This window comes from Neoarius graeffei, chromosome 14 (assembly GCF_027579695.1).
Source record: "Neoarius graeffei isolate fNeoGra1 chromosome 14, fNeoGra1.pri, whole genome shotgun sequence".
NCBI classification, from domain to species: Eukaryota; Metazoa; Chordata; class Actinopteri; order Siluriformes; family Ariidae; genus Neoarius; species Neoarius graeffei.
In genome coordinates, this window is record NC_083582.1 from 37,106,411 (window position 1) to 37,119,391 (window position 12,981).

General features: G+C 43.8%; 1 protein-coding gene across 1 annotated transcript in view; it reads left to right on the forward strand.

Moving 5' to 3' along the window:
• cabcoco1 (ciliary associated calcium binding coiled-coil 1) overlaps positions 1-12,981 on the forward strand; it is a 71,337-nt gene that overhangs the window by 24,926 nt on the left and 33,430 nt on the right. Inside the window, exon 3 of the mRNA XM_060938834.1 lies at positions 2,833-3,002. Coding sequence (XP_060794817.1) covers positions 2,833-3,002 — 170 coding nt within the window. The remainder of the gene's footprint in view (positions 1-2,832; positions 3,003-12,981) is intronic.

Sequence of the window (12,981 nt, forward strand, 5' to 3'; positions counted from 1 at the left end):
TTTCAAACTCTTCATATATCTCAGCACTAACATGAGACTTGGTACAATAATTCTCTTTCTATACAAAATGTACTACAATTACCAAAACCAAATGTGCTACAGTTACCAAAACTCCACAAGCATGTCTCACATGCTATCAAACACTAATGAGTTTTCTCACAGGAAAAGCAATCAGAGCATGATGACGGAGTACAATAACAAACAAGACAAGTGCATTTCCTGAAGAAAATGCAAATGTGATTGCAGGGGGAAAAAAGTCAAATAAAATAAGAAAAAAAAATGCTTGTGAAAGTGGGTGGTGCTATACATGGACCAGAATAAAATGCTTACTGAGAGTCAGTGAGTGAGTAGATAATTAAAATTCTCATGTAACCTACAGCGGATGTAAAAGGTCTGCATACCCCTCTTAATATTGCAGGTTTTTGTGATGTAAAAACTGAAAAGATCAATGATGACAGCTCTTTTATGTGCACCTTTTAATATGATATAGAAATTAACAAAATTCAAGTGGAAAAATCCCAGTTCCAGCTGAAGAGAAGCATGATGCTGCCACCACCATGCTTTATTGTGAGGATGGTATTCTTTGGGTCATACACTACCGTTCAAAAGTTTGAGGTCACCTAGACAATTTTGTGTTTTCCATGAAAAGTCACGGGGCGGCACGGTGGTGTAGCGGTTAGCGCTGTCGCCTCACAGCAAGAAGGTCCGGGTTTGAGCCCCGTGGCCGGCGAGGGCCTTTCTGTGCGGAGTTTGCATATTCTCCCCGTGTCTGCGTGGGTTTCCTCCGGGTGCTCCGGTTTCCCCCACAGTCCAAAGACATGCAGGTTAGGTTAACTGGTGACTCTAAATTGACCGTAGGTGTGAATGTGAGTGTGAATGGTTGTCTGTGTCTATGTGTCAGCCCTGTGATGACCTGGCGACTTGTCCAGGGTGTACCCCGCCTTTCGCCCGTAGTCAGCTGGGATAGGCTCCAGCTTGCCTGCGACCCTGTAGGACAGGATAAAGCGGCTAGAGATAATGAGATGAGATGAGATGAGATGAGATGAGATGAGATGAGATGAGATGAGATGAGATGAAAAGTCACACTTTTATTTACCACCATAAGTTGTAAAATGAATAGAAAATATAGTCAAGACATTTTTCTGGCCATTTTGAGCATTTAATCGACCCCACAAATGTGATGCTCCAGAAACTCAATCTGCTCAAAGGAAGGTCAGTTTTATAGCTTCTCCAAAGAGCTCAACTGTTTTCAGCTGTGCTAACATGATTGTACAAGGGTTTTCTAATCATCCATTAGCCTTCTGAGGCAATGAGCAAACACATTGTACCATCAGAACACTGGAGTGAGAGTTGCTGGAAATGGGCCTCTATACACCTATGGAGATATTGCACCAAAAACCAGACATTTGCAGCTAGAATAGTCATTTACCACATTAGCAATAAGGAAATTTCAAAGTGACCCCAAACTTTTGAACGGTAGTCTATACTGTCCTTTTGCTGTTCCAAAAGCATCTTATAAAATCTAGATTTATGCTCAGAAAGTTCTACCTTAGTCTCGTCAGACCATAACATATTTTGGCACCCGGTTTGGGGTAATTGTATGTACGTTTTGTCCAAAAAACAACAACAACTCCCTGATGCATTTTCTTTTTGTCCTTTCATCTATTTTGGGAGGATGCCCTGTTTTTGGTAATGTCACTGTACTGCCCCATTTTTTTTTCCCACTTGATGGTGATGATGATGCTCGTGGTGTTCTGTGGTATATCTAGTGTTTCCCGTTTGATTATTGCTTGAGATTTGTTGGCTGGTTTAATGTCACATTATAAGTGGAAAAGGATGATTAAGGCTATTTTGATTTCACAGGGGTGTGTACACTTTTTATATCCATTGTACCGCCTATAACCACCTTATATCAATTTAATTAAAGGAACCTGAAGCAAAAGTTGCTGTTTCACTGCACTAATGAATGCAAACAATGTTGGCAGAAATGCGAGAGCCACACTATTTCAGAATGCAAAGGTGTCATAACGCTGAATGCAGTTTGCCCATTCACACAAGCAGCAGGATTGAGTGTGCGCACACGGTTTCGTGCACGAGCAAGGTAAATCCATGAGTGAGCAGGGTAAATATGCATGAGAGCAAAAGACGTGTGCAAAAGTAGATGAAATCTTTTTTTTGTGGATTAAATTATTGTGCTTATGACATTTCATCCCGTGTTCATGATTAAAAAAGTCACACCACAGAAAAAACCCCTTTCATTCTTTCCAAGAAACACAGAGTGGCACAATTAATTGTGCTGTTTAGGCAAGAAAGTGAAACAGGCTTGCTTAACACTTCTCGTCTCTTGCTTAACATTGCTCTTCTGTCTGTATTCTCTCTCATGGCAATGCTGCTGATGGAGTGCTTTTGTGTGAAACCTTGTCTGGAAGCTGTTTCACTGGAAGCTTTGTATAATGCTATCTGTATTTATTGTACTGCCCGTCCTCTTGTTATTGACTACTGATGTTTATTTGCAAGAAGATAGTTTTGTTTTGTTTTGTTTCTAGACATGTACAAAAATGACAATGCAAAGAGCATGATGGACTTCCAGTTGAATTTTACAATTTATATGTTCATCTCTCAGCCCTGCGATGATCTGGCGACTTGTCCAGGGCGTACCCCGCCTCTTGCCCATAGTCCGCTGGGATAGGCTCCAGCTTGCCCGCGACCCTGTACAGGATAAGCGGTTACAGATAATGGATGGATGGATGTTCATCTCACTTTCCATCAGGAAATGTACGTCTAAGTTTTACTGTATCTTTCCCCCCTGTGTTTCTTGTCTCCCTTGCTTAGGCAATTTGCGGATGTACTTGATTTGAAGAAACACCAAACTTGTTTGAAGGAGGCCTCACTGTTGGACTACTTCGTTGTAGGATTTTGGTGGGCCAAGGAGATGGCTTTCACATGCCAGCAAATATCATTTATTATGGCTCTCTTGCAGCTGTTACTTGACAACATCAAAGGTAAATATGTAGCAGGAGTAATATGAAATGTACATGGTATGGTCAAAAAATTTGTGCACATCTGAGCATTACACTACCGTTCAAAAGTTTGGCGTCACTTTGAAATGTCCTTATTTTTGAAAGAAAAGCACTGTTCTTTTCAATGAAGATCACTTTAAACTAATCAGAAATCCACTCTATACATTGCTAATGTGGTAAATGACTATTCTAGCTGCAAATGTCTGGTTTTTGGTGCAATATCTCCATAGGTGTATAGAAGCCCATTTCCAGCAACTCTCACTCCAGTGTTCTAATGGTACAATGTGTTTGCTCATTGCCTCAGAAGGCTAATGGATGATTAGAAAACCCTTGTACAATCATGTTAGCACAGCTGAAAACAGTTTAGCTCTTTAGAGAAGCTATAAAACTGACCTTCCTTTGAGCAGATTGAGTTTCTGGAGCATCACATTTGTGGGCTCGATTAAATGCTCAAAATGGCCAGAAAAATGTCTTGACTATATTTTCTATTCATTTTACAACTTATGGTGGTAAATAAAAGTGTGACTTTTCATGGAAAACACAAAATTGTCTGGGTGACCCCAAACTTTTGAACGGTAGTGTACATCCATATGTACTTGCTGATTGAGTCCCTGCTTTGCTGTTGTAATAACCTCCACTCTTCTGCGATGGCTTTCCACTAGATTATGGAGCCTGGCTGCTGGGATTTATTCATTCAGCCACAAGAGCATTAGGGCCCGGGTCCCACAACACCGATAACTATAACTATACTTATAACTACAGCTACGACTATACCTCTGCCTGAATGTAGTTCCAGTCTGGAGCAGAAACACCACAACTATAATCCTGACTATAATATCGCTTGGTCCTGCCAGTCAGTAAATAAATGCATGAAACTTAGAAATAGTCATGGAAGTTTTTTCCAAGCAGTAGCACATTATTCCGGATCATACTGTACAGCTTGGGCTTCGAAACAGCCCGCGCACACACTCCGGTGGTTGATATAATACGGATAGGTCACAGACTACGGAAATATCTCATCTCATTATCTCTAGCCGCTTTATCCTTCTACAGGGTCGCAGGCAAGCTGGAGCCTATCCCAGCTGACTACGGGCGAAAGGCGGGGTACACCCTGGACAAGTCGCCAGGTCATCACAGGGCTGACACATAGACACAGACAACCATTCACACTCACATTCACACCAATTTAGAGTCACCAGTTAACCTAACCTGCATGTCTTTGGACTGTGGGGGAAACCGGAGCACCCGGAGGAAACCCATGCGGACACGGGGAGAACATGCAAACTCCACACAGAAAGGCCCTCGCCGGCCATGGGGCTCGAACCCAGGACCTTCTTGCTGTGAGGCGACAGCGCTAACCACTACACCACCGTGCCGCCCTACGGAAATATAATTAAAAAAAGGATACAAAATACGGAGTGGTTACGGATTTTATTACGGATGCATCACGGATGATAATAATGTACAGATTGGTCACGGACATTTCAGTATATTACAGATCAGTTACCGATTTTATACAGATGATGTATCACGGATAAAACAAGAGTCATCAGGAGATAACATATCCTCCACATGAAACCCCACTCCAAATTTTCCTAAGTTGAATTGGTTGCCATGGAAATACAGAAAAAATTAAAAGCACAGAAAGCCCAAAATGTCAAAAGGCACAACTCCTCTAGTCACTTAACATAACTGTCAGGTTTCGTGAAAAAAAATCCTAATAGTTTTTGAGTTATGCTCCAGAAACTAAAATGTTTACAGATGGACAGAGCGATAGCTATATGCTCCGGCATTATATGCCAGGGGGATAAAAGTTAAGAAGTCTAAAACAGTTAAATGTTTAGACTGCTGAAGTTCATACTTAAAATATCTTACTTGCATTTATATGTTTATTAATTTACGATTTATATTTCATGGAAAATCACATATCCGTGAATAAAAGACCTGTGCTTTGGATTATATATTTTTTTATTTTCTGTGAATCCATATTCCGTGACTTCCTGATGCAACTAGGATGTACAAAGATGCCCGAGAAAAATAGCACATGCTCAGACGTCACATGTAAACAATTACCTGATTGGTTAGATGTTTTATCGGCTCAGGTCCAGGCCTAGAAAAAAGGTGCTATACCGGTAAGTATCGTTATCGGTCTGGTGTGACCACCAACCACATAAATTGCAGGGGACCAATTTATTTATAGTTATTGTCATAGTTATTGGTATTGTGGGACCGGGCCTTTAGTGAGGTCAAGCACTGATGTTAGGTGAGAAGGCCTGAGGTTCGGTCAGTGTTCCAGTTCATCCCAAAGGTGTTCGTTGGTGTCGAGATCAGGGCTCTGTGCAGGCCACTCAAGTTCTTCCACTCCAATCTTGGCAAACCATGTCTTCATGGACCTTGCTTTGAACACAGAGGCATTGCTATCCTGGAATAGATTTGGGCCTCGCAGTCCCAGCGAAGGGAATTTGTAATGCTCCAGCGTACAAAAACATCCGATACAATTGTATGCTTCCAGCCTTTTGGCATGACTCATATATGGGTGTCATGAGCAGATGTCCATATACATTTGGCCATATAGTGTATATTGGTATGAAAATAAAATATAATGAGTGTTGCCAGGCAAAACAAACCTCGCCCGGTCGCACTTATGATGAATATGAAGGAAGATATCATGAAAAAAATAGGTACCCTATGGGTCCATGTGGCTACTGCTTCTAAATAAAATTGTTTTCTGATCCCATGCCCATACAGTAAATATAGCATATATATTTACTCTATGAGGCAGTAGCCACAAAAATGAAGCGTAATCCAAAAATGAACAATTTAAAAATCACAGAAGTAAACTATACCAAGTGTCTGTACTTTATATTATTCTACTCTTACCAATTACAATTTTTGAAACTGAAACCTACGAACCGAGGCTGACATACACACGCTGTCACCATGACCCAAACTCTTATCTCCTGGAAATGGCCCAGCGCTAGAGCTCAGTGGAGCGCACTTTCCCTCTGTAATAAATATAAACATGTCTGAAAGCGATTTCTTTAGTCCGTAGCGGGCGAAGTAATAATAATAAATCAACAGAGCGGGGAAGATTTTATCAATGGGGTTTAAAAGTGGGCGTGGCCAAAACCCCTTCCTTTGCGTATATAAACGAACCAAGAAACCATCCAGTGACAGCACAGTGCATGCAAATGAGGCAGGTAGTGATCCAATCAGCGTGTTTGTGGGAGGAGTCTTTCCGAGGCAGCGCTCATGCGCTCTGAGCTCAGAGCCTATTTATTTATTTATTTATTTATTTTTACCTTTTTGGTCACCGTGACCTGGTGGTGTAGTGGTTAGCGCTGTCGCCTCACAGCAAGAAGGTCTGGGTTCGAGCCCCGTGGCCGGCGAGGGCCTTTCTGTGTGGAGTTTGCATGTTCTCCCCATATCCGCGTGGGTTTCCTCCGGGTGCTCCGGTTTCCCCCACAGTCCAAAGACATGCAGGTTAGGTTAACTGGTGACTCTAAATTGACCGTAGGTGTGAATGTGAGTGTGAATGGTTGTCTGTGTCTATGTGTCAGCCCTGTGATGACCTGGCGACTTGTCCAGGGTGTACCCCGCCTTTCACCCGTAGTCAGCTGGGATAGGCTCCAGCTTGCCTGCGACCCTGTAGAACAGGATAAAGCGGCTACAGATAATTAGATGAGATTTCCTTCTCCCCAGACACAATGGACATAAGGAAATTCTTTACAAAGAAGCGGAAAGTATGTCAAAGTTTCCCCACAGGACAGGGCTTTTTTTTTTGTCCCACTGGAAATGTTAGTGCAGTTAGCTGGCTAGCCAATGTTAGGAGATGAATCAGCTAGCTTTATGTTAGCTGTCATTTAATTCAAACCCAGTAGGCCTGCCTTACTGTAATGCCAAGAATGAGGTCAAGTCTGCTCTGATGATATTTATTGATTCCCTGTTGTGATTTGAAGAACTTGTTTTGTCTGGTCTTTGCCAGTTTTCTGGAAAGTAACATGGGAAATCAGTGTATGGGGAAGGAATGGTAGAAAGGAAAGCAATGGAGAGAGATGGATGTTATTCCCGGTGGATTGTGAAGGAAAGGGGGATAAAAGTTATGAAGTGGTAGAAATTATGGTGGCACCAATGTAACAAGGAGTTATAGCTATAAATCTATTTGTTATACTAATCTGTAAATGTTACTGTAGTACCACCATTGCATGTAGGTTGACAAAACTTCACTTGTTCATTGTGTGACATTCTCTTTTATGTGTCCTAGCTTGACACAGTGCAATTTTGTCTTATGAAGACTGCATGATGCCATGCCATTTTTGTTATGATAGGGTGACCAAACGTCCGGTTTTCCCCGGACATGTCCGTTTTTCACGTCCTGTCCGGGGCGTCCGGGGTTTTTTTTAGAAAGTGGGGAAATGTCCTGTTTTTTATTACCTTTCATTGGACCATTAAATTGACCGGCACTAGGGCACTGCGCACGGTGCTGCGTGTGACGTAATCCCTGAGCCGCTTCAGTGCGATCAGCTTTTTATAATCAGAAGACAGCGTGGCTGTCAGTACGCCAGCAACATGCCGAAGCGCAAATGCACGTTTACAGACGACTTACAAAAGAAGTTCCCCGCTTTCAGACCGGGTCGAGACAAGTGGGAAGCTTTGTGCACAGTGTGCAAAGCAGGTACATATGTCTCGGTGTCCAGTGGAGGTGCCAGGGATTTAAAATTCCACCTGGACACCGAGAAACACAAAAAAGCTGTTCGAGGCGAGAGTACCTCAAAGTCGATAACAGAGTACTTTGTGAAACCAGGGAACGAGGATGCCGTGAATGCAGCAGAGGGTGCCTGGTCATTTCACACAGTGAAACATCATAACAGTTATCGGTCTATGGACTGCACGAGTTCATTGTTGAAAAAGACCCTCCCCGATTCTGACACGGCCAAAAAGTTCAGTTGTGCCCGTACTAAGACGGAGGCAATTGTTAACGGTGTTCTGGCACCTCACTCTGTCGAATTGGCGCACGAAGTGCTCAAAGATATCCCATTCTGTGGTGTTAGTACTGACGGGAGTAATCACGGTGCAGTAAAAATCTTCCCCATAATTATCCAATACTTTGATTGGAAGGAGGGTGGTGTGCAGACCAAATTAATTGAAGTGAAAGATACACCAAATGAGACAGCAACCACCATCGCAAACTACCTAATGGAAACATTGGCAAAGAACAATTTGTCTTCCAAATGCATCGCATTTACTGGGGACAATTGTAACACTAATTTTGGTGGAACCCGGCGTGACAAAGGGGGAAACAATGTATTTGCGAATTTGAAAAGATTGCTGCAAAACAAAACACTGATTGGCGTGGGTTGCCCAGCGCATATACTGAACAATTGTGTCCATCACGGGGCAGACACACTTGATGTGGACCTTGAAAATATCATTTTTAAAATATACCAGTACTTCCACATTTACACCGTGCGTACTGAGTCCCTCAAAGAGTACTGTGATTTTGCTGACATTGAGTACAGGAGGATGCTTTCACACAGCAAGACAAGGTGGCTCTCTCTGTTCCCAGGCACAGAGAGGATGCTACAGATGTTCCCTGCTTTAAAAGCATTCTTTATGTCTCAGCAAAAGCCACCCATGGTGATCAAGGCGTTTTTTTGAAAACCCATTTAGTGAGATATACTTGTGGCACATGCACTCACTCATGTCCATCTTCCACAATCACATTCAAGAAATGGAAAGGGAGAATAACTCCATCATGGAGGTTAAGAAAATATTGAGCAGCATCCACAACATTCTTCTTGAACGGAAGAACAACAATTTCATGTCCCTCAAAGTTAAGGGACTGCTGGCCGAAAATCGCAGAGATGGACTTGAAGGGGGCTGTGACAAGTTCATGGCTGATGCGCTCGGCATGTACAGTTCATGTTTAGAGTATCTGGAGAAGTGGATGACTCCCATGGAAGAGTTCTCACCATTCATGTGGATGGACATGAGTGAGCCACCAAAGTGGAATGATGTGGAGGCCTGCATCAAGTACCTTGGAGAGAAGGGGGTGCCAATTGATGACGTTAAATGTTTTGACCAGGTTGCCAATCTGAAGAAATTCATTGAAAGCTGCAGTGACGATGAGTTCATGGGCCTGCAGGTGCACCAGAAGTGGACCAAATACTTTGAGAAGGCCAAAAATACTGCATGCTACTCAGAACTGCTGAAGATTGCACAGTTTGTCTTTGCACTTCCTTCTCACAATGCAAATGTGGAGAGAGTTTTTTCACTGATGCAGAGCCAGTGGACAAAGGAGAGGAACCAGCTCTCTGTTGAATCATTGAAAGGGATTCTATTTGTGCAATGCAATTTCAAAGATATGTCTTGCAAAGACTTTCATGCTTATTTGTTGAGCAACAAAAAACTGCTGAGAAAGATCAGCTCTACAGCAAAATATCAATGGGCAAACAAGGAGGATGAGGAAGAAAAACCAGACGAAGAGGAAGAAAAACCAGACGAAGAGGAAGATGAGGATTAAGCAGGAAACTAAAGATAGACTATTGATATTTTTTGTTAGTTTTTTTACATTTTTGAGTTATTTTTAAAGTTAATGTACAAGAGGTCTCATCTCATCTCATTATCTCTAGCCGCTTTATCCTTCTACAGGGTCGCAGGCAAGCTGGAGCCTATCCCAGCTGACTACGGGCGAAAGGCGGGGTACACCCTGGACAAGTCGCCAGGTCATCACAGGGCTGACACATAGACACAGACAACCATTCACACTCACATTCACACCTACGGTCAATTTAGAGTCACCAGTTAACCTAACCTGCATGTCTTTGGACTGTGGGGGAAACCGGAGCACCCGGAGGAAACCCACGCGGACACGGGGAGAACATGCAAACTCCGCACAGAAAGGCCCTCGTCAGACACGGGGCTCGAACCCGGACCTTCTTGCTGTGAGGCGACAGCGCTAACCACTACACCACCGTGCCGCCCACTAAGGTGTCCTGGTTTTCCCAAATCAAAATATGGTCACCCTATGTTATGAGTATCACTAAATCAGAAAAAAGTAAAATGCACCCACTAAAGTCACTGTTGGTGGTGAACAAAATTGCACCAGTTCATCGTGTGAAGTTATTTTTTGTGTGTCACCGTTGCTTGACACAGTGTGAGTTTGTGTTATGAAGTTTGCATGATGCCAAGTCATGCCTGTTCATTGTGTGAAATTATGAATATTCTTATTTTTAGACATACAGTTGAGTGTCACTATTGCTTGGCACAGTGGCATGTTGTGTTACATCTAAAACTAAATAAAAAAGGAAACACAAAATAAAAAGTAAAATGCACCCATGAAGTCATTGTTGGTGATAAATTGTGTCACGTTCATCTCATTATCTTAGGCAGAGCAGTGGGTTTAAAAACAGGCTGATGAATATATGGACTAGTTGAATGAGGACTTACGTATTGTTGAGTCTCTAAAATAGTCATTGAATTAAGTGACTTTTGTAGGTAAAATTAGGTGTTTAACAACCTGTTAAAAATACACCAGAATGCAGGAAATGGCATCTAATTAATTAAAAATTTTCTGGGGGAGGACCCCCAGACCGGGGCGGCATGGTGGTGTAGTGGTTAGCGCAGTCGCCTCACAGCAAGAAGGTCCGGGTTCGAGCCCCATGGCCGGCGAGGGCCTTTCTGTGCGGAGTTTGCATGTTCTCCCCGTGTCCGTGTGGGTTTCCTCCGGGTGCTCCGGTTTCCCCCACAGTCCAAAGACATGCAAGTTAGGTTAACTGGTGACTCTAAATTGACCATAGGTGTGAATGGTTGTCTGTGTCTATGTGTCAGCCCTGTGATGACCTGGCGACGTGTCCAGGGTGTACCCCGCCTTTCGCCCGTAGTCAGCTGGGATAGGCTCCAGCTTGCCTGCGACCCTGTAGAACAGGATAAAGCGGCTAGAGATAATGAGATGAGGACCCCCAGACCCCCCGCCACTGTGTCCCCCCCACATTAAAAATGCTTCTGATGCCCCTGAATACGCTATATGGGCAAAAATACATCGACACCTGACCATCACACATACATGCAAACAGTGTCAGTCCAGATCCTTCATAGCTTCTCGCTCTATAGCCAGACTCTCAAAGACGCTGCTGCTACTAATACACTATATGGCCAAAAGTATGTGGACACCTGACCATCACGCATACATCTTTCTTCCCCAGACTCTTGCCACAAATTTGGAAGCACACAGTTGTACAGGATGTCTTTGTATGCTGTAGTATTACAATTTTCCTTCACTGGAATTAACAGGCCCAAACCTGTTCCAGCATGACAGTGCTGCTGTGCCAAAAGTGACCTTCATGAAGACATGGTGCTCCAAGGTTGGTGTGGAAGAACTCAAGTGTCCTGCACAGAGCCCTGACCTCATCCCCACTGAACACCTTTGGGATGAATCAGAATGCCGGCTGGGCTGAATGAACACAAAGCCCCACAGCCACAATCAAAAATCTAGTGGAAATCCTTCCCAGAAGAGTGGAGATGATTATAATAGCAGAGGAGGACTAAATCTGGAATGTGATGTTCAAAAAGCACTTATGGGTATCAGGGTCAGGTATCCACAACCCTTTGGCTGTATAGTGTAACGTAACCACTAAAGCTAGACTGACTGCCTTTCAGATTTTTCAGGTTTAGGTCATAAAAAGAATTTTCCCCGACACCCAGCGATTTTTGTTTAGTGGACTGAAAGCTACTGAATTTGAATCACAGACTTCCAATTTTATTAGTTTGTTTTTAATAGAACAATTAATTAATTTAGAGCCACGTGGCCCTAAGCGCGCCGCTATTATTTTTTGCTTCACCGTGACGCAATACAACACACTACGTCATGCATGACGTGGTGGGCTTTCCCCGTTCGTGCAAGGCATTGTAGGATACAATTTTGAAACCGGAAAGGGAAATGGAGGACGCGAATGAAACCTGAAAGACCGACTACAGTAATGGAAAGCGAGAAGAAAAGACGTTATATTATATTCGAAGGAAAGGAAACACAGGACCAAACTAATAAATATCGGCGGTCAGCTAGCACCACTTTCATGTACATTATTTGCTCGAGAATCCCCTCAAATTAAATAACTTCCCAGCCACAGAATGGCCTGCTTTTTTTTTTTTTTTTTGATATTACAGAAATAAATGGGGTGGCACGGTGGTGTAGTGGTTAGCGCTGTCGCCTCACAGCAAGAAGGTCCGGGTTCGAGCCCTGTGGCCGGCGAAGGCCTTTCTGTGTGGAGTTTGCATGTTCTCCCCGTGTCCACGTGGGTTTCCTCCGGGTGCTCCGGTTTCCCCCACAGTCCAAAGACATGCAGGTTAGGTTAACTGGTGACTCTAAATTGAGCGTAGGTGTGAATGTGAGTGTGAATGGTTGTCTGTGTCTATGTGTCAGCCCTGTGATGACCTGGCGACTTGTCCAGGGTGTACCCCGCCTTTCGCCCGCAGTCAGCTGGGATAGGCTCCAGCTTGCCTGCGACCCTGTAGAACAGGATAAAGCGGCTACAGATAATGAGATGAGATGAGAAATAAATGTATATCATCTCATCTCATTATCTCTAGCCGCTTTATCCTGTTCTACAGGGTCGCAGGCAAGCTGGAGCCTATCCCAGCTGACTACGGGCGAAAGGCGGGGTACACCCTGGACAAGTCGCCAGGTCATCACAGGGCTGACACATAGACACAGACAACCATTCACACTCACATTCACACCTACGGTCAATTTAGAGTCACCAGTTAACCTAACCTGCATGTCTTTGGACTGTGGGGGAAACCGGAGCACCCGGAGGAAACCCACGCGGACACGGGGAGAACATGCAAACTCCACACAGAAAGGCCCTCGCCGGCCCCGGGGCTCGAACCCAGGACCTTCTTGCTGTGAGGCGACAGCGCTAACCACTACACCACCGTGCCGCCCAAATGTATATCACAATGA